The sequence below is a fragment of the Motacilla alba genome, chromosome 1 (genome assembly GCF_015832195.1).
Source record: "Motacilla alba alba isolate MOTALB_02 chromosome 1, Motacilla_alba_V1.0_pri, whole genome shotgun sequence".
Lineage (NCBI taxonomy): Eukaryota > Metazoa > Chordata > Aves > Passeriformes > Motacillidae > Motacilla > Motacilla alba.
The window spans coordinates 34146766-34169031 of record NC_052016.1 but is presented as its reverse complement, the minus strand read 5'-3'; the positions used below and the strand labels follow the sequence as shown (position 1 = coordinate 34169031).

Here is a 22266-nt window from a genome sequence, read left to right as displayed (position 1 = left end):
ATCACTTGAGGTGATCTCAAAGCACAGAGTGGATAGGGCAAGGGGAAATGGGCCTGACTGCTTTGGTAAAGGGCTTGCAATGGAGAGTTTGATGATATGCATCTCACTGGGCATCCACTCTAGTAAGACCAGAAATTACTTTTCCAGGAGATAGGATTTCTCATTTATGACAAGCACAACTTCTCAAAGAAGCTAGTGAAAAAAGACTTCTGGTTGGTTGTTTGCATTGATTCTTGAAATAAGAAAGAGAAGGAATTTAGATTGGGAACAGGTGTAGGAAATAACCCTTTTTTGTGTGTGCTCAAGGTGGGTGTGACCTCAGGGTGCACAAACATCAAATGAAGAAAGTAATGGATACAAAACATCTGTGAAGAGAGCAGCCATTGGTAGCAAGGGCAATGCCTTAATGAAAATAGTGTAGAGATGGAAGGCTCCTTCCACGTTCAGCTGCAGCAGGATTTGTCTCATGAGCTTCCGCAACTATTTCCTCAGTCAGGGAAATGGAAGTACCTGTGGAAGAATCCTCTGTCTCACAGAGCTTGGTGCAATCAAGTTGAGCAATGGGAGAAGGAGCCTCTCCAGGGCAAGTATTCAGGGAAAGAGCAAGGAATGTTGGTCCTTCTGTCACCACAGGGAAGGGTGTCCTTCAGTGCCTCTTGGCACAGACATGCTGGGGCACAGCCATTCTGCCTGTGGGGCTGACTTTGTGTCAGCCCTGGGCTGGTGGAGGCAGCCCCACCTGCACTGCCCTGCTCACGCAGGGGCTGTGGCCCAGCCTCTGGTTTGACCTGTCTCACAAGTCTCAGCTGGCCAAAACCTGTGCTTGGGATCTGGCTCTCTTGCTGAGGGCCACTGGAGTGGTGGATATGTGGGATCTGTGATGTACACAGCTCCTTGCACTGCTCACCTTTGCTGCCACACCAGGGCAGGAGAATGGGGCTGTCCCAGGCCTGGGAATCATCCTGCTCATGGTTGTGATCATGCTCTGTCAATACATTGGTGCTTCAGCCTGACCCCACTGCCTTTCACAGCTCGGAAATGTCTGCAGCAGATTGACATGGGAGCTGTTGGGGTCTCTTCTGCAAAGAAGCTGAAATGTGCAGTGGAACTGGCTCCATCTGTCGAGGTGCTTTATGCACCTGCCTGAAGCAGTGGATCAGGCTGGGCTGAATTACACACTGTCCTTCACAGGTGTCTGCTGAACTTATATTCCAGTCTTCAACAAGAAGATCCCAGGAAACTCTTCAATCATGGTGCCAACTAACCTGAATCTCTCTCAGGTTGTCAGAGTCCAGCTCTATCCCTCTCCCAAGTGTGTGTTGGAGATGGTGTTTGTTAGCTGTCCTTCCAAACAGTCATAAGGCAGAGCCCAAAATCCTGGATTTTGCTGTGACACTATCTAGTGAAGCAGGAGTGAACAGCAAATGACTTCAGACACTTCTTCAATGCTTTTAGCATGCCCTTCACCCCTGATCATGGAATCCGTGGTGCACTTTTCAAGTCACTACAGGCAACCAGAGAAAATGGTCAACAGAACATGTGATTTGTGGGCAGAAATGATGAAAGACTTGTCACCTCTTTAATTTGCAAATGTATGGTGGTGTGGAAAAGGTGTGGGTGTGTTGTTTCTGTGGTCATGCATCCCACCGTAATCTTTCACCAATTATTTTCAGATTTCAACTACTTTTTCAGGTCTGAACAGCTGTGCTGAGTTCCTGGGATTAATTTGTGGTAGGTGGCCCTGTGGCTACAGTGCTCCATTCTCCTACTACCTTCTATTCTGAGCAGATGGTGAAAGCATGCAAAATTGGATGTGAGAGCTCTGTGCTGCTCCTGATGCCTGCTTCACTTCATGTGAGCTTCAGAGAGATTTATGTGCTGTGAAATCAATAGGGTCTCCCTCTGAAAGCATCTTGTAGATGGGACTAGCAAGTTTCCCACTGGAGCTCTGGCTAAGAGTGACTCCTTCATGTGCCAAACTTGAACCACACAGTTTCCTCTTGCTGAGGAAAAATAGTACCTCTCACCTTTAATATGAAGATTACAGAACAGTTTATATATAAAACACTAATGAATTACACTAATACTCCCACTATAAAAAGAATTATATTATCCTCTCCTTCTTTCATACAGATTCAAGCCTCAAGATTAAATGACTTTTCTATCTCACTTTGAGAGCTGGGTACAGAACCTGTGAGACAAAAGTGTCAATCCAGTCTTTTAACTGGGAGATTTTGCTGTAACCAGTTAACCTTGTATTTGTCAATCTGCCATGCACTTCTTTTCCTTGACATCTTGCCCCTAATGCAGGGAGTAAAAAACCCATCCAGTTTTATGGTGAAAGTATCATCTGGGAGAAGAGAGCAGCAATAGGTTCAGGACTCCTTTCTGCTTCTGTGTATCCTGAAGGCAGAGCTAGGCACAAGCAGTAGGCAGGTCATACGAGATGTCTGTTTTGCTGGGGAGGGTGAGGCTCCAGGGCAGACATGACATTGTCCTGCTGTGGGAAGAGCACAGAGAGGTCAGCCTGGGCATTGACAGGTGGAGGTTACTATCCTAACACAGAAGCAGGCAAAGTGCTGGACCATGCACTGCTTTGCAAGGGATAGGGAATGGGGTGCTGTGCCCTGGCTGGGATGAACTGGCTGGAAGGATGTGCATGGGCTTGTGTCCTTCACCCTTCCCTTGACCTGAGCAGCACCGCTGCTGCTCTGAGTGCTCCCAGCATAGTGACAGGAGCACAGTTGTGAGCCTGTGCAACTCTACAGCTTTCTGTCTGTATCAAAGCCAAGTCCAGTGCTTCCAGGGGTGCAGGTTAGCACCTCTTTCAGGCAATGTCCCTTGCTGTTCCCATTCATAAGTTATGAAAACACATCCATCCCAACTCTGGAGTGCAAAACATGCTAGTAAGGAATAGTCCTTATACTCAAGGGAGTACCAGGAATTTATATAGGATTGCCTTTTTTCTTCCCCTATCTGGGCCTATTCGATATAGATAGATAGATAGATAGATAGATAGATAGATAGATAGATAGATAGATAGATACTAGAACTTCACCCTCCTTACTGTCTATCAAAACAGAATTTGAACCTGCTTTGAAGTATCCGCTAGCTTGCTTCAGCCTTGAGCCAGCATTTCAGAAGCAATGTGGATGGACAGTTTAATGTGTCAGTATAAACCCAGCTGTTTTGTCCTGCCTGCAAGAACTTTGGATCTGCAAGACTCCTGCCAAGAATATTGTATTGTGGAGCAGATAATTATCTCTCTCAGGATGAGAAGGACTTGACTGCTTTTACTCTAGGAAAGGTAACTATGGCTGAAGGCATATACTCTACCATGTCTGACCTAGAAAATGCCATAATGGTTGTCTGTAGCCTTAGTGCTTTATAAACCTTGCTGAATGCTGAATAAGACACAGAAATATGTTATTGGTCTTCTGTTGTGTCATCTTAAAAAATGTTCACCTGTCATGTTTTAGATGGGGACCTATTGTAGACAGGGGAAGATGGATAGGGCAAACAAGGACAAAAGAATAAATTCTAGTTAGTATAAGCTTTTGCCATGGTTTGAGACTTAAGTATCTTCAAGGTGATGTGAGTTGCAGCCCTATTCCTTCCACGGCACAACTTTTTTATCCTGGGGGAAGAATTTTAAAAAACTCCTAGAAAACTACCTTTGTAGCTTTTCTCTTTCAAAAATACAAAATTAGTTACATAGCGATACAGAGGTGATGGGAAAGACCTCTTTAAGTGTTTCCCTAAATAGGAGGAAAAACACATTGCTTCAAACCACAGGCTGCATCCATAGGCTCAGTGCATCCCTGTATGACATTCCTGAGGCTTACCTGCTATTGAGAGGCAGTGGTGCTACACAGAACTTGCCAACAATGGATGGCTCATCCTTTCTCCAAAAAAGGTTATTGGGGATATACTTCAGGGTCACACTGTTTATCTGGCAGAGGGGAACTCGGTGGGCCAGCAGCCGTTTGCCTGTCTCCTGGTCCTTGGGTCTGCAAGGCAGGATGAGAGATGTGAGGGATGTGTTCTGTCAGTCTGCAGATACAGTCAACATGCACATCCATGGAAACACTGGAGGAATCTGCAGTATTATTGTGAAGCCCTCACATAACAAAATGAAGTGAGAAGACTCGTCTGTCAAAACAAGGCATTGCATGAGCGTTTTACAGGCTGTCCCTCCATGTTTTATCTCTGTATTCAGGAATATTGCTGTATAAATAGTTTTCCTTCAATCACCAACTCTTCTTACTGTTGCATATTGATTGAAACACTGTTCATCTTGCCACAGAGAGGTAAGTAGTAGATAAGTCAACATCCAAAATGGTGAATGCATGGATGGGGACCAGTGGGCATCAGTACACAAACTGGAGTCCTCAAAGAAAGCTAAGAGGTGTCAGGCTCAAAAAGAATGCCCACTGCACAGAGTACCACTCCTTTCAAGCTGTTAAAATCCTTGCTTTGGGATGTTGTGAATGCCAGGAAGTTTATATGACTGTACAAGTCAGGGGAGGGGGACTGGACAGGTTTTGGAATACAAAAGCTAGTAAGGATAATGATCTCATCTTTGGCACTGAAAGTCCCTGAGATATAACTAGACACAGGAGAACCCTTTGGAGAAGTATTCCTACATGCTTACATAGGGATTTTTTAAAATACTCTTCTGTGGCTACTTGCTTTTGATCATGTTGAAGGTGGGATGTGGATAGAGAGACCTTTGTCCGTCCCTATGCTCGCACCCAGACAATGTGAACTGAGAAGTGACAGAGGTTTGGTAATGAGCCAAAGACCAGAGCCCAGTGAGTTGTGTGCCACGGATCTGTGCTGCCCAGGTATTTTGAGTCCCTTCTCTGGAGTCCATCCAGGGGGCCTTGCACTTGATCTATTTGGCATCTCCTAGAGCATGGAGATTATTGATTTCCTTGTACTCGTGAAGAATGACGTGTGCAGCTGGCTTAGCACAGTCCCAGAACCACCTGTGTGACTGATCAGAAATATGATGGCAGGGAAAGGGAAGAGGTGACAAAAGGGTCAGGAAGAACCTACAATTCTGCTAACCAAAGTGACTCTCAGGCATGGGCTGACAGCAGCACTCACAGCAGCCAACTCACACCAGCACACCCAGTCCCTCCCTCAGACTGCAGTAGTAGTTGCTGGGTTTTGTGTGTCTGTGTCTGACTTGAAGCTGCTAAAAATAAGAAGCATGGCAAAATTGTGGTTATAAATGTGAATAATGGATAGCAAATGGAGGCCATCTCTCTGTGGCATGTTGTCCATGGACAGAGGAACACAGTGCAGTTAACTATTAAAAGAGCCACTCCTGGACTGACACTTGGTCCGATCCTGCACAACCTTTGGATGGATTTATGAGGCTTGGCTGGCTTCAGAGGTATGTTTTCTTGGATAAGGGGGGTGACGTCATGTGATGTGTAAGCACACAGCAGTGCAGCTGGGAAGTGTTCTGTGTAACAAACTCCTCACTCCTCAGGCCCATGTTAGCCACTGAAGCTTGGGGACATATCTCTTGGGGCATTCTGAACAACATGTGGAGAGGAGTAAGATTGGAATGGATATTTGGGAGAGGAGATGAGAAGGGCAGTTTGAGGCAAGACAAAACCACGTGAGTCCTTTGCTGAAGGTCTGAGACTAGCTAACACTCCCAAGTAAGTCCCTCTGCACTTCTGGGAAACTGCAGGATGATATACATGACAGATCATCTGAGATAAGTCACTGATCGATCAGTGTCTGAACTGTGATGTGAGAATCTATGTTTAGATGCCCATTTGATACTCTGAGCCTGACTGCACTAGAAGGCTGAGCTTTGCCTACAGCAGGGAAACTTGCCCTTTGCTACTAGTGGGGAATAAAATGGATATCTTCATTTTTATACTCTCAAATCTGTAGGTTTACTGCCGTAAGCAAATTTTTCAGTTTAGCCTTGTGCTTGTAAGAAAGGCATTTAAGAGAAACACAGCTGCTGCTCCCCCCGCAGGGCGCAGGGCGTCTCTGGCTCGGTTACCCTGCTCCAACTCCACTGTCTCATTAAAACCGGAGGGTACAGCAAAGCCTCGGGATTGCCTGCCTGGCTCACTTCCTTTCCCTCCAGCGCTCACATGCCTCCTGCTGGACTCCCACCAAACCTAGTGTCCGACAACTGCCAGTGGAAGTGCCGCACGGGTCCTGGTCTGACCTGGGCATTACTATTTCTTCCCTCCTGCATCTGTGGAAAAGGCAGATTTGGCTTCCAAACCAGGAGGAGTTGAACAGACTGAGCTCCACCAGGCTGGAGTACAAACCCAAATTTGGTGCCAGGCTGGAAATCTGTGACCAAGCATCTGCGTCACTCTGGAAAGTACCCTGGAGTGTGGCTTCCCCTTCCCCATTTCTCCCCTCTACCTTCTGGTGCCCATGACTGAATCAGAAACACAATTAGCTCCAGGTCACAATATTTTGGCTTAGCAGTAAGGACTGTGTGGGAGCCAGCACTGGAACCCTGTGATCCTGGGAAAGCTGGCTGGGACTCTTTAGCAGGCTGCTTTCCTGCTTCCTGAGGCAGCCAGCAGCATGTGCTAGCTGCATTGGGGTTCCCAGTCCAGAGCAATGGGCAAGGAGTAGGAAGAAGTGAGGAAGACTCTGGGGAACTTGTTGAGGTGTGGAGATCCCCTGGTGGCAAGAGCTGTGGAAGCTGCGGAGTCTGGTCTTTTAATTCAGACACAGTGTGGTGGAAGGCAGTGCTTTCAAGAGGCATCTTTCTGTCTACACAGTGGATCTTGGTCCCCTGCCCCTTGCTGTTGCCTGCAATGGGAGTGAGAGCATTGATGCGTTACTGCAGAGGCAGCAAGTACTAACACATTTCTGACTATGCTGAGGTGCACTTGTCTCCTCTTTGCAACTGCTGCCCTCTTGGGCATCAAGAGAAATGTCTAAGCCACCAAGTCCTTCCCTCTGGAGCCTCTGGTGGATTTGGGTCCTGCTGTAAGCCACCTCTGTCTGCCAGAGCAGGGCTAATAACTATCTGACAGTGACTGCGTTTGAAGTGGAGCCAGGTCAGGTGTGGAAAAGGAAACCGGCATAGCCACACAAAAGTATGCACATCTGGGGCTCCCCAGGGTGTTCCCACTGCTTTGTGCACTTGGGAAAGACATGGACCCAGTCAGGGTCTATGAGGAATGGCAGCACATGCCTGATTCTTGAAGGCATTTCAGGAAAAGGTGGAGGGACTCAACAAACAAGGTTATGGTTCATCACTCAGGGAAATACACTGTTGCTGTGCTTTTCTGGGCTAGGATAAACATCCTTATTCACGGAGCTGGGAAAAAACAGGCCAGAAGCATGCACTGTCACTCACATGGTGATCTTTGCTGTGTCCTTGGTGCTGTTGCTGCTGAAACTGACCTCAATGCTGGTGACTCTGTTTCTTTTCTTCTGCAACTGGAACTCAACCAGGCTGTGGTGGACTGAGCAAGAAGCAAAGAATGTTGGGTGTGAGGACACATACCATCTGTAGGACCTGCCCATGACAGAAGAAGGGCTCTTGCACTCATTCCCTGGCCCCTCCAGCAGAAAAGATTGAACAGACATAAGAAAGAATCAAGTCCCTGTGCTGTGTGTCTGCATAGCCCAGCGTGAAGAGACAGGCATTTTTAATCTTTTGTACTTCAGCCCTGAAACACATGTGGCTGTGTTAGTTCAGGGCTGTGTCCACACTAACAAATCTGTTGGAAAGGGCTTTATGGAGGAGATGTGCAGGGTTATTGCTCTTCAGTGGTGTGTCTCAGACCCCATGGCCCACAGCAGCTGACTCTGATGGGGTAGAGCGCTGTAACTACCTGGTCTCCTCAGAGCATCTGCCTCATCGGCCAAACCCCTCTGGCTCCTTTTTCTCTCGTGCTACTTACCACAGAATGGGGCTGAAGGACTGGTCATTAAAAAAACTTTCACTTCTTGGGGCAGCCTGCTCGTGTTGACACCTGCCTGCTCCAGCAGGCCTGCAGGGGGAAATAAAGTCAGTGCAGGGAAAGCCACGAATGACAGAACAGAAATAGAAGTAAGAAATATAACAGAAATATAATATATATCAGTCACCTCCTTTCACCCTGCCTGACTCCTCTGTCTTGGAAATCAGGTCCATTTCTTACACCAGTGCAAATCAGAGCAAGTGCAAGTTTGTGTTGTCTGACAGGTTAACATTCCTTCAGAAAACCTCCTCTGGCTACGCCAGGCAATCATCACCAGAGAACCTCTTGGTGGCTTTCTTTTCATTCCTCTGCTAACAAACTTTGCTGTCAGATGCATCTGTGCAAAATGAGCAAGACTAAAGACTACCAAGTCAGGAAACTCAGTGCAGATGTAAATGACAAGGGAAATTGAATTCCTTGGTCAAATGAGGAAACCACCATAACTCATGGCCTGCATCGTTGAATAGCTGGCAAAATTATTTGGTGAGATGGGGGAGAGGTAGCTGATCTGGGAGAACCTACATCAAAAAAGGCCTCTCTTTATGTTCCTCTGGTACCATACTGCAAATAACAGCAGAGGACACTTCCTTTCCTCATGCCACAGCCCAGTTTCAGAAGACTAAAAGAGGCACCTATTACCTTCTCCCAGTCCAAAGAGTTCATCTTTGGGGTGACCATGGCAGAAATTTATGAAAAAGAGATGACTCAGCAATACTGAGTGGTGTAGAAGAACAGGACTTCAGGCTTGAACTAAAATTTCCAGCTGCTTTGCTAAACAAGACTTTTTTTTTTGAGCTGATTGCCTACTGATTCTGGATGGCAATTCTGGAAACTCTCTTTCAACACATATCTGGGCCCTAGGAAATGTTTAAAGATCAGAAATGTTCAAGATTTTGCTGTTCAATCGTGGGCAATATATGAGCTTTTATAATGTATCTATAGAAGCCTGAAAACAAAACAGTTTGTCACTCTTCCCAAACAGATCCAAAGCAAATCCTGCTCAGAGAAATCTGGACTACATCCTGTGCTCTGCACTGACGCCATCAGGGATACATTGTCATCTGCTCCGGGCTGGTACTGTACCTATTCTGGGACAGGAGGACAGGAAGTGTTTTGCACAGTCCAGACAATGACCATTTAGAAAATCTTGATGACTTGCACAGGGGAACCCCACGATGGGACAGGGGTGGCTCAAGGCACTGATGTAGAGATGTACGGCCCGCATGTGATCGCAGATCAGGAAGCTATAGCCTGCAAGGAAAAAATCAACCAGAGAAAAGCAGCCATGAGTCTTCCTGTCAGCTTCAGGCTTTTTGCTCATTCCCAAGGAACTGGGAGTGAAGGAACACTGTTACTGCAGTGATCACCTTCCCATTAATAACATTTTGCAGGGCATTTCTGTGGCTACAAGTCCAGATCCCACTGCAAGAAAAGTCGTGCAGGAAGTTAGAAGCATTTCTGTCTCTCAGACTGAGTCCCTTGGAAGAGAGGGACCACAGGGCTGTCATGTTTCTGTCAGTGTCCCATCAATCAAGCTCTCTGTAAGGGGGTGCAGCAGCTTTGACTCCCACCTGCACTAAAACTCCAGCCATAGGAAATGAGGTGCCATAGGTATCTCAGGAAAGCTGACCCTCAATGCAGCTGACTCATACAGAACATATTTGAATGTTAATGAGTCCACACTCGTTAACTCAGTCCACACTCACTGTTTACTATGGAAAGTCCTCTTCTCTAGAAGAAAAGAACAGTAATTGTACGAACTGTCTCTTTAAGTAGACACAACTTCCAGCATGAAAACAAAAAGCAGCTTTTGTTAGTGCTACCTAAGAGCCTTTCAAGCAATGTGTCATCTCTACTGAAGCTAGGGTTCTGTGTCACAGAGAAGCATCACCAAAATCACATCTCTTAACAGTGGTGCTGCCAAGACACTTGATCTGTATGTGATTTTAATTTCACCTGCTTCTTGTACTGCTGAGAGGAGATGTGGGCTGTGAATATGTTTGTCTCGCTTTGCTGACTGCCATGGCTTTAGCAAGAGCTGCTTGCCAAACAGCATTTTCACAGTCTGCTCAATGGCCATGAAAGCTCTCTGCTTGGCCAGAGAGTGTTCTTACCTGCAGAGATGAATCGGGGGCATCCTGGCTGATCTTTGCCTCCATTGATAAAATAATCGATGTGGCCTACAGGAATCCGGATCCCAAAATCTGAAAGGAGGTGAAATGCCGCTTCATTCTCAGGCTTGGCTCTTCTGTAGGCTGTACCCTACATGTTGATGATAGGTCCCAATAGCTGGTTGAACATTAGAGGTACTGGAGCCAGCCCTAATGCTGGAGACATCAAGGGCAGATTTCCTGCTTCTACATGTGCAGGTTTGATGCACGGAGCAGAAAATGCTCTGGGCCCTGCCATCAGAATGATTGGAAACTGTGTCTTAGCCACCAGCTCAGCAACTCTAGTTCTTGATTCTGTGTAAAGTAGAACTAAACTGACCACAGCCTTAATGTGGGATTGTGAAGGATAATTGAGAGTTGTGTTGGTAGAGGTTTTCGTGGTCTCCAGGCAAAAGTTGTGACTCAAAGGCACCACATTATTCTTTAGCCCATGTTCTGCCTATGTAGATCCTCAGTGCTGTAGAGAAGTTACTCTGTGGTTGCACCAGCTTTTGGTTTGACTCTTATTGTCCAACAGCATTCTGGGTGGCATTTTCTTACATCAGGTAGGAAAAAACAAAGTGAGGCTGGACCTATAAATTCCCTTCAGGCAGTAAAAGTCACAAGCTAGTTCTGTATAAACTCACTCTCTACCTGTCTGTTGTTTGAAGTGCTCTGGGGTATGAATTCATCATCAAAGCCTTTTTTAACAAGAAACTTCCTCAGAGTGAACTTGAACTCATAGCAGTTTGGCAAAAAAAAGGGACAATGACCTACAGTCTCCTTAGCAATAATGATGTCAGGAAGAACAGAAGGCCAGGCTGAGGAAGAGGGAAGCCAGCTTACTGTCAGCGTCAGTATGAATGGCTTCCACGAAGAGGGCGTCCCCAGGATCCAGGCGTTCCTCGGGGCTGGCTCTGGTGTACTTTGGGCCTGCAGGATCCAGGGCTGTAACAAAATCAAACACCTCAACAAGTACTCTTCAGCCCTTCTCTTTCTTATTTCTGGACCAATTATTTTATCTAAAACTTTAAAAATAGTGCTAGGCAGATATAATTAATTATTCCCAGGTCTCAGCAATTAAGCTCCAGAATAATTTCTGCTAGAAACAACCTCCACTACAGCTTCCTTGCATTGTTCCCACTGTTCCACACCCTTTGGCAGTATTTTAACTAAAGGTTTTATGCTGTAAAGCCATGATTGAGCCTTAAATAGCGCTAACAGAGTGGGTGCATAGTGTCTCTTGGAGTTTTGGTGAAAGACAATCAAACTTTTTAATGCCTTCCCAAATTGTACTGTCGTGTGTATTAGCACTACAATCTGAGAAATGTCACTGCAGATCAGCAGTGAATTCAGCACCCCAGGCATTAACCAGCTCAGGAATTACATAAGTTTAATACTACCTAACAATTTTAAACCAAGGAGGCTTCTGAGCCCTTTCCCCATAAATAAAATTGAGTCTTAAGCAATCATCTACATTTTTGCCTAAAACTTGCTCCTAGAGCAACTTCTGTGGATTCAAAGGAACACAGAAGAGTATCCTTGGCAATACCAAGAATCAGATTAATTTTCTTTTCCTGTGGTTTATCCTGTTCTCATTTTATAGAAACACAAGACTTTTTTTCACTCCTCAGGCAACAATAGTTTAGGAAGCAGGTCTGCTCCGCGTGCCAATTAACCTTGGAGCTGGCTGGTTTCACAACTTTGGACTCAGTCTCATTAATTCTCCGTGGAGAAGGCAGTATCAACAATATACAAATGGGCGTGTCTGCATTTGTGAGGGGAGAGGGAAGGAGGAAAAGAAGGAGAAAAACTTACTTTCTGTTCCTTCTGTAAATAAAAGCTAAAAATAAGACTTTAATGCTCTTTAATCTTGATATGCACAAAAAGCTGAGAGGTTCCCCACCCACTTCTACAGACCAAGTTGTAGTTAAAAGCTTTAAAAGATACTGAAAATTGTTATTTAGTGTGGCATAAAATTCTTAGTGAGGAGGCAGAAACCTAATATGAACATGTACTTCAGCAAACTGTGACTCTGTGGTCAAATTCCTGTGTGAGGAATTTGTGAGGAGGCAGGAAATGAGATCAGGCATATTTTAGGTCTAACCCAACCTGTCTTTGTGTTCCTAAATCTGAACTGGAGTCTGCAATGCCCAGTGTGCTTATGAAATCACAGGAGAAATAGGAATGAGGAAATGGGATTGTATTAGAGCAGAGTTAAAATGGAATAAATAAATCTGCAGGGCTTTTATTACATGTGGACAAGTTATAGAGGAAGAGTGCTTAACTATGAAGTTAATTACTGTGGTTTCATGGAAATGTGTCTGGTTCTGTTCATCTGAAGACATCACTATCATAAAATTCTAGTGCAGGACAAAGGCTACTCTAAATTTCTCCTAATGTAAACTTTGATTCACAGCTTTGCCAAGGGCTTAGCATGAAATTCACTTCCTGCTAAGAAATGACTGTATTTCATGCAGCATGGGTAGCTGTGAAAACTGAACCAATATTTCTCTGGACTGCCCAGCCAAGACTGGAGTGATACCCTTCCTGAGGATACCTCTGTGAGACAAACCAGCATGGGCTGAGACAGACTGGTAGCTGAGGCCACACTACTGGAGGCTTTGTCTGTTCCTTCTTAGTGGCATTCCCCTCTTATCAAAATGAATCTTTGTCGATGGGGATACCCAGAATTTAGTAAAACCCTTGACAATCTGACATACAATGCAGCCCCACTTTGAGGAGGGATGATGGTGGTGGTGGTAGTGTGGAATGGAGAGACCTTCCAAAGTTTCTTCTCACATAAATGATTCTGTGACTTTATTCATGCTTCATTCCTGAAGGCTGAACAGGTCCTGAGGGCCAAAACCTCTAAATAACAGGATCAGCTTATAACCATTTTGCTCTGCAATTCCCCCAGTGGAACCTCTTCCTCACACCCAGGAGTCTGGCTGTGTTTAAGGTCAGCTCTGATTTGGGTGGCATTAGACCAGCCTGCTGTGAAAACAGTCAACTCGTGGGCGAGAACAGCAAGAAGCCTCATCTGGGTCCTCCCAACATTGGCTCAGGCTCTTGCATTTGTTCTTTGCCTGAGCTATGTGGTAGGGATGCTATGCACCTGGCCTTTGCTTTGTTGGTCAGGCTTGCTCCTGACTTGACTTCCCAGCTTGTTCTGGGGCTTGTCTTATCACTACAAACTTGCCTGGTGATCACTGGACTGTGGATGACCCTGGTTCCTGTCACTGGACCTGCTCTGCTCTCCTGCCCAGACACAGCAGGGCTGCATCCCTTGTCTGTGAGGCCTCTGCCCACCTTACTGTCTCCTCGGCTCTCAGCTCACATTTTCTTTCAGAGCAGCTCACTCCTGCCGATCCCCCCCACAATTGCATTGTAGGCTTCAATTCTAAGAATGTACATGCTATAATTTGGAAGCAAAACTTATGAGAGTTGTGGGCTTTCACTAGTAATGAGAGCTTGTACCAATGCTAAGCTGGCACCAATTTGAAGAGTGTAGCAGAGGTGGAAGGACCTTTTTGCAAATACTTGTGTTCCTTTGACAGCATGGAGGGGACTGATGTTGGAAAGGCGCTGTCAGAATCTAGGAAGAAGCCCATAAGCTTGGATCTAGTGAGCCCTTATGAAATTAAAAGACCACTCTGAATGACTCCCCTTTTTTGCTCTTTCATTTTCTCTCCTAAAAGACAGGTGAGGACCCCAGACTGAGAGTGGTGATACCTGTTATCCGTCCCAGGCGACCGCCATGGAAGTGCCCCACCAGGCCCCCGACGTGTGCTCCGAGGCTTACCCCAATGATGTGGATAGATGTCCCTGAGACTCCCAGGGCCTGCAGGGTGACAATAATACAAATTACTGTTTCTGTAGCAGAAAGGTGAAATACCCTGTCCCAGCCCACACAGCAGCTCTGTAACTTTCCTAATGTAGGATTTCTTTTGAGGTGTGCAGTGGGAAACCAAATACCTAAGGAAATTATGGGTATTGCACTTTCTGTTTTTTGGGGCCTTTCTTCAGGTCCACCGATACAAACCCAGCCCTAAAAAGGTTGGTCAGCACTGCAAACATTTCGTGGAGAGTTTACATGTAGCTGGTTAACATGAGGATTCATCACCCTGATTGCTGAAGTCTTGTTCAGCTGTGGTTTGCACGAACAGAAGTGGACACATCTGGGTATTTCCACATACTGGGAAGTTTATCTGAAGCGCAGAGCAAATATAATATAGCCTCAAATCTCACTCCCTCTAGCTTCCTGGACAAAATTTCTCAGCAGAAGAAGACTGTCCAGTGAATATGGATCTGAGAAGACCCAAGGCAGACTTTAGGTTTGTTCTGAACTGGAGAGGCAGCTGACAACTGGGATTTTTTCCAGAAAATGTCAAAACTCCAAGGGAAGAAGAAAAATGGTGGCATGCTCAAGCCTGGATTGAAAGAGGGGAAAAAGGAAAAATGTGGAATAAAAAAATCCACTTGTCCAACTCCTGGGTACAGCAGGTTGGGAGCAGCTCCCTGGCCATGTTCCCTGCACTGGAAATGCACAGTAGCTTACCAGGAGCTTGCTGATGAACTGTGAGATGGCGAGGGCCAGCTGTGTGACATTTTCCACTGCGGAGGGATAGGCTCCTGTAGACCCATAAACCCAGTCTACTGCGATCACATTCACCTGGCTGGTGTGCAGAATGGCTTGGACAAGCCCTTCAATCCAGGAAGGTTTGGTACCCAAAGCCCTGAGGAGTCACCAGAGACAGGGATGTTAGCTGTTCCCCAAGCAGGGCATGTGCCACTGTGTTATTTACTGGTGCTGGAACTTCACATGTCTCAGAGGAGGTTGCCAGACAGTGGCTGAAAGTTATTTTTGGTGCCAGATACCCACACCTGGAAATTTATTTTTTTTTTGGTGGTGGTGTAATAACACTTTCCAGAATGCTCTGATTCGGGAGGGAAGCAGATATTTTAATGAATGAGAGAACATTTGCAGGGCTCAGGCTGAGATCTCACTCTCTCTGTGGTGAATCATTTGGCCACCACAGAGCCCACCTGGAGTAAGTGAGGTGACTGGGAACACCTGGATCCTTCTCTGCTGCCACTGGCAGGAAGTCCTTGCCCAGATCACCTGGTCTTTCATTGCTACATTTTCTTATCCCTAGACAATCAAAAATAAGAATCTATACCAAAGAATTCCAGGAAAATCGAGGAGGCTCTGTTCTGCCCAGTTCCCCTAATGCCATCTGGTGAAGAATGTGCTGTCTCACTTGAAGGCAACAGCTGATTTTCTGCTGTGGTTTCATCCTGGTTTTCTATGCACTTTTTTTTCAGGCTTTTGCACTTCAAAACAAATAATATTATATAGTCACACCTGACTGAAAATGGCACAGAAGCTTGCAGAATGATGGCATTAAAAAGAAAAACCCAGCTCCGATCCCAACACTTCCAAGAACAGAAGGATAATCTGTCTGCTTGGGGTTCTAAATGGCTCAGTAAGCCAGGCTATTGGGCATGAAATCCAAGAAGACAATTTAAAGGGACAAGAATCTTAAAGAAAAGACTTCTTAACTAAAAATGTTGAAAAAAGAAAAGAAAGAGAAAGTTGTAGGAAGAGAGAGAAAGAAAGAGAGAAAGAGAGAGACAGAAGAAAGAAAGGAAATAAAGGAAAGAAAGGAAAGAAAGAAATTTATACTAATTTCTAAATTTTTAGGCTCCAAAGGGTGTGAAGCACACACAAGAAAAGGCAACTGGTCACAAACTAAAGGACTTCAAGTTGTGCTCTAATGTGGGGTGTCAGCAGCATTTTCCACCAACAGCCTCCCATAAAATTCCTGGGTCCAGTTTGGGGCTGAGAATCCCAGTCTCTGCTCTTAGGAGTTGTTTTTCGTGCAGCCACTCTGCTGGGGAGACAAGAAGGTCACACAAGCAAGACTGTTGCATGCCAGCCCACCCAGAGTTTGGGAATGCTTGGGCACCGTTTAATTAAGTGAAAACTTAGTCACAGTGCTCTTCTTTCTCTCACCTGAAACCATGGATGATGATTTTGGTTTCCAGGCTGCTGTTGAAGCTGTAGTTCTTGATGTCATCATCAGCTGAAATCAGCTCTCCACAGCTGGGGCTCAAGGCAGTGAACAGAAGAAACTGGACCTTAAGTTTGCTGCCCCGTAGGAAGTTGGCTCTCTGGAAGTCTGTGCAGTGATGCTCTGAGAGCCTGTCTGTATTCCCTGCACAGGAGGGAGGGAGTGGCACATTTAGTTTGGGTCTGTGCAAAAGTCTGGGGAAAAAACCACACCCATTCTAATTCATCAGGAAAATGAAGGTAGCAATTTCACTTGTATTGACAAAGATTAAAAGTATCTAGCATAAATTAAAATGAGACAAATCCGGAAACTTTACCCGACTGATAAAGTTGTTTCTGTCCTTTCATGGAATTCCAGCTCTGTCTGGGAAAATAACCATGGATATCATACCAGTTTTGACTTCTGAGAGTTGTTTTACCATGAGGTGAGTGATATTTTGCTGTTTTTTTAAAGCAAATTGGCCACCTACACCAGCGACTAAGTACATTTATGAGGTGGTTGTTAGATCTTTTAAAAAAATGGTTGCTGACAGGTAGTCACCGCTGAATGGGGATATTTCTATTCAAATTCTGGTAGGCTTAGTAGAAGGTAAAAGTCTAACTGACAATTGCATCAAAAATCCAGAAATGAGTATGAGAATGCTGATGATAAAACATGAGAATGCTGATGAAAAAATATGACACTGATAATTTCACAATTGATTCATTTGCTTGATGAAGATGCTTTATCAGAAGGAAAACGTTGCTGCTGGAAGGCACTTTGACCTAGGCAGAAAAAAAATAAAACATCTGACCTGTAGCTAGTAAAACACCTGAGCAAATTTAGGCTAGAAAGCAAGCACAAAAGTTCAGCAGTATGTGTCACTAGCAGCATTGCATTAAGAGCTGGCATAGTGGCATCCTGCTGCAATGACAATACCTGCACCTTCCCTTTCTGGACTGGAGGAGGTGAAACAGCCTTGAATCTGACATGCAATAAAATAAATATTTATTTATGTATTTTTAAATCAAGCAATCAGCTTCCCAATTTCCCTCAGAAGATACTTTACATCAGTTAGACAAAATACAGCCTACAGGTCAGCACAAAAGGGCGAGATTCAATATTCAGATTCCCCTAGAAGGATGTGACTATCCCTCACTGTTTATTTTGGTCTTCCTGGGCACTGACAAGGAAGAAAGAGATATTTTTAGAGATCAGCTTGGAAAAAATGTAGGTCACGAGCCAGTCTGAGTAGCAAAAGTGGGTCCAGTGCCAGCACGGTGAGTGTCAGAAATGGCATAAGATGAGGGGGATCATCAGTAAAGGTAAGGCAGGAGGTGCACTGCAGTGAAGCTGCAGGTGATGTGGGACTATAGATGTGATCACTAAGGCAGTCTCATTGACAGTACAATTAAAGAAAGAAATGGAAGCGTGGCATTTTTTTATTTTTCTCTCAGCTACTGCAGATCACACTTGCTGACGTTTTGAAGCAATGTGGCAAAGATGCCACTGCCAGAGGACAAGTGGTCCCTTTTCTGCATCCTTACACTTCAGGTCAAACCTCGATCATTCTTGTAAATCAGGTTAATGGAATTAAATCACTGAGAGTGATTGAATCAAAGCATAAAAGAAGAAAGGACCATTCTTGCACTACTTTTTCTCCCCTGCACCTAACAAGGTTATTGCCAGGAACTCTTGACATACACCTTGTGTAGGGAGAATTGAATTCAGATCCTTCTCTGTAAAACCTTCAATCCCTTGCCAGGCACTCATGTTTTTCTTACCTGTTTGTGCTGAGCTGGGCAGCAAGAGAAGAGCAAGAACCATGAGCAGTTTTCTTTTCAGATCTTCAACCATCTTCCTGTTCGTCCAATACAAGTATAAGGATTGTACAGGGGAAAACCAGCTGTGGGTAATGATCAGCTTGACTCTGTAATGATTAATCAGCCTGTGCACTTTTGGGAAAATGACCTAATTTGGATTTTGATAAATTACCTCTGCTCTTATTTAACCATTGGTCAAAATTTAAAGCAGAGGCTTCACTGGCTTTTTTGTTAAAGGAGATGTTGACCTTCCTTTCCTCCCTACCTCCCTTTCCTCAAGGGAAACTTCTCACTTCAGAAATCAGCCAGTGAAACCAGTCCCAGCAAGCGATAGAGTTACAGTGCTTTATCCTTGCTACCTAGACCTTTCTGCCAAATTCTGACTAGGGATGCTGGTTTATCACAAGGCTTCACAGTGAGTCCATGCCAGGAAGATTCGTATCAGTCTCGCATCGTATTTTCCTACTGCATTGCTGTCTTTCCTGTATTTCTGCTTTTGGTCAGATACCTGTAACAGTCTAAATAAGGCAAAACAGTGAATTACATCTGAAATGAGAGGGGAAAGGCAGGCTAAAATGTAACTGCTGGTCATATCACCATAACATGCCCAGACTACATTTTTAAGGGTGGGGGCACCCTTCAGTAATGCACCAGCATCATAAGCATGTAAATACTTCACAAAGAGCTTTGAATAAAAAACTTTTCCACTTTGATGTATACAGATGGAGAAGCAGAAGTGCACACCCAAACGTGTAGCATGACATTGATGATGTGGAGGTACCATATCCCTGGCTTGAGATGGACTTTCAGTTAAGGACACACCTGTATCCTCTGTGTTGGTCCATTGTGCTGGACAAGGCAGCTTTGCCCTTGGCTGTGCTAAATGCCAGGAAGGGTAACGAGCAAAGTAAAGTTCCCTGTCCAGGTACTAATCTACAGTGGCTTAGTTGAACAACAAAATGAAGACATTTCTTCAGTCTGATCAGGAAGGTGACCAAAGACATTTCAAAAAGCATCAAACACTACTTTTCTTTAGAACTCCTGGTGATAGTAGTAATTTCCTTACCCCAGTTTTTTTCCAGCTGAAGGCTTTGGGGCTGTTTTAGGCAGAAGTTAATTTTATTTCCAAATCTTCTGGGATAAATTTCTCCAGTTTTCACTGAAAAAAAGTTAGGCAGCCCCAGCTGCCTGGCCTGGAGGACTATTGAACCCCACCTCAACTGCATCCTCCCAGAGATATATACAGAGATACCTTCTGACCCTGAAGTACTTGCTTCCAGGATCAAGCTGGCTTATTGTCAGAGAAGCAGGCCCTCAGTGTCTCACAAATGTGTGCCTGAGTTTGTCAACCCAATCAATTTTCCAAGATTGAAAACTGCAATGCCAATAGCCATCTCCTGGCTTCCAGCCCACGCTTCATCTTTCCATCCCCAGCATCAGATTAATCTTATTTTATCTTACAATTCTCAGAGGGTAAGATAAAGCCTGTGCACTCCAATGGGCCCATTCCTTCTTTGCCAAGTCCTATGGAAATTTTGAAATACCACGTAATATAAAGCAGGCACCAGTATTACAGCCTTAGAGTTATACATAACTTTGGCCAAGATTTACAGATCTGGTTTTATTTTGTGTATTTGCAGAGCTGTTAAACGACATCCTGGTGTTTAACAATTTTGCAAATGCACCAAACTGGTGTTTTTTTAAAAAGAAATGTCTTTAAAATTGTCTACTAAATCTGAATTCTCAGATTTATTAATTCCTGGATTTTTTTTTATTATAGTAGCATGCCGTATCAATTCCTTATGCAAACAGCAAAAGCTACTCAAGTTACTCTGTGCTTAAAATGCTCTTACTAGTAAAGCTATTTTGGTCTAAAGGGTTTTCTTTTTATTGCTTATGAACTTTATTACAGAGTATTTACACTTATATTAATTTAGAAATGTAATGCCATTTATTTTGCTTCCCAATGGGAGTGATTATAATGGCAATGGGAGCACTGTTGCAAAGACTTTCAAATCACTTTAGATTTCTTTTAACAGTCCCCTTACAGCACACAGTCATGAAGCACTGTGTGATTTGCTTGAGAATGTTAGGGATAATGAAAGCAAACAAACTTGATTTTATGCACAAATTCTTTTAATTAAAAAGAAAATTTAAAAAATGTACTGTCTGCACATTCAAAATGCTGAAAGTGCCCAACTGATCTGAAAGTGTCGAAGCCTCGCCCACAAAGCAACAGCTGGCAGAGGCATATAAGCACTGCAAATACCCAATGGTCAAGTGGAAATCTGATCACAGGAAAATTCACTCAGCCTGGAAAACTAATTTTTGGTACTGGAAACAATGCAGTTGGGGCAGCAGCACCAGGCCTTGGGGGAAGCCAAGTGTAAGCTAAGCAAATTATGATTATTTAAAACCTCTCCCTGTGACCTTGCATTTGAAGAAGGGCATGAAATACACACAGAGCTTAGCTCGGTGTTCATTAAGTTCTGGATTCCCCCTACTGCTGGAATACTTGGTCTCAGAGCTCCTGTATTTTCTGTCATTTTTTTGTGAAGTAGAAACCATGGCTCTGTGTTAAGCATGCAGACTCCTGTGTATTGTTCCCAGGATTGACAGAGGAACCAGGATTAGTTCTCATCTCAAAGCAAGTTGACCTCCCTGCTTTCAGAAGTGTGTCCCAGCAATGACGGAGCAGGAAGTAAACATCAAAGATGTTTTGGCAACTGAGGAAGGGAAAACATGGGCAAGTCTGCTTGGGTACTCTGTCAGGAAAGGAGGAAAAACAGCCATCTGAGCCTTTTTTTGACTGCTTTATGGATCTTCCACCTGGTATGCCTGTATAGGTATGCATAAGGGAGAATGCATCCTTACCATGTATCACCAAGTAGAAGAGCCTAGGTGAGGGCACCAGCCTCCAGGTTCAAGTTTTTCTCTCAGTTTTTCTGCCCTGTGAACCCCTAATCATCTTCTACAACATGGAGCAGCTCAGTAGGAAGAACACAGGCCTGCCTTAAGTGAATGTGGGCGACCTCCTGTGGTTCCTTCCACCCTAAAATAACCTGTTTCAAAATGAAACTGTCTGCTTCAAATTTCTCTCTCCTAACCTCAAAGATTTCATGACCTACAGGAAGCTGTATTGTGCAAGCATCCTCCCAGCAACAAGGTTCAATCCAAAGCCTCTGACATCTTGGGAGGACATTTTACCTGAGAAGAGGATGAGTCAGCAGCAGAGAACATGTGTTCCTGCCATGACAGTGCTGCAGGAAGATGGCCATCTTACATTTCTGGCATAAACACTGTGACTTGGAGCCTTTACAGGGTTGGGAGCTCCCTTTGACACTTGTCAGAGATTAAGAACAGAGGGGAAAATGTACCCAAGGGACAGAAAGGCTCCATGTGGGTTTCTGTCACTGAGCAGAAGGAATTTAGGGACGGGCCTGTCTCCATTTGTGAGTTACCTGTTGGGGTGTTCCAATGCAGCTATGGAGAAAAGATCTGTATTATTCTGTTTTAGCAAGAACTGAATGAGACAGCATTGCTCAGCTCAAGATGCAGTTGTCATTCCAGCTCATGCTGCAGCCTTCAGTTATGAGTCAAAGAAGCTTACAGTAACCCCTAGATGGAGGGGGGGAAAAAATCCCTCAGAGTTGGAATAACTTCAGTGTGTACTCTGGTAGGACCTCTGCTTAGAGATATCCATGGCTGCCAATTTCTTTTTCTGATTGTGATGTGTGAAGTGCAAAGCTGAGGTCTCTCAAATGGGTGGTGAATAGTCCAACACAGCTGCTCGTCAGTGAGTGGGGGCCAAGTGTACTGGGAGGAATCCGAGTGAGAGATAAACCTGTGGTGAGAGCCTCTCTCACAGCACTGTGCTGTGCTGGTGTTCCCCAGGACAGACAGACCAGCTGCTGGGAGCTAAGCATGCTTTGGGGCTGTAAGGTCTGCACCTGGACTTTTCTCAGGCAGGGTAATGCACTGGGAGTGGGATGCAGGCAAAGGAGGTTGAAGCATCCACTCACAGCAGCTCACTGCCATGAGAGGAAAGCTGACCCACAGCTGCCTCTGGAATATTTGTCAGAGCAGCAATTTTTCAGTAGCTGCCGAGTACTTATGTTTTCCAAACTGTTGTGGTTTTCCCTTACTTTCTCAAAAACAGTCGTGTCAAGAGGCCAGTCATCCATTCATGAAAGAGAATCTAAGTGTGTTTGAGTTTTGTGAATGGGCTGCTGAGCGGCTGGTGTCAAAGAAAAGCCCTAGAAGT

At 44.8% G+C, this 22266-nt stretch overlaps 1 protein-coding gene across 2 annotated transcripts; it reads right to left on the bottom strand.

Moving 5' to 3' along the window:
- Window positions 1–62: 62 nt before the first annotated feature.
- On the bottom strand, window positions 63–18119 carry PLA1A (phospholipase A1 member A). 2 transcript variants are annotated; one of them, XM_038146405.1, is made up of 11 exons: window positions 17964–18119; window positions 16143–16344; window positions 14685–14862; window positions 13859–13967; window positions 10970–11071; window positions 10088–10177; window positions 9057–9224; window positions 7914–8003; window positions 7364–7472; window positions 3846–4010; window positions 63–2500 (listed from the first exon to the last, which is right to left on the bottom strand). In XM_038146405.1, exons 1-11 carry the CDS (start codon window positions 18034–18036, stop codon window positions 2416–2418), a joined length of 1371 nt encoding a protein of 456 aa, XP_038002333.1. In that variant the 5' UTR covers window positions 18037–18119; the 3' UTR covers window positions 63–2415. The 2 variants fall into 2 exon arrangements, with proteins under 2 accessions (XP_038002333.1, XP_038002342.1); XM_038146414.1 differs by having other exon boundaries at window positions 63–2497.
- Window positions 18120–22266: the final 4147 nt, after the last annotated feature.

Bases quoted from the DNA above. Each gene is read 5' to 3' on its own strand.
- PLA1A (XM_038146405.1), bottom strand. From the start codon at position 18,036: ATGGTTGAAGATCTGAAAAGAAAACTGCTCATGGTTCTTGCTCTTCTC. The intron at 13,968-14,684 runs GTAAGCTACTGT...GTCACCCTGCAG, and splicing joins AGTTCATCAGCAAGCTCCTG to GCCCTGGGAGTCTCAGGGAC. The intron at 7,473-7,913 runs GTAAGTAGCACG...CTTCTTGCTCAG, and splicing joins TCCTTCAGCCCCATTCTGTG to TCCACCACAGCCTGGTTGAG.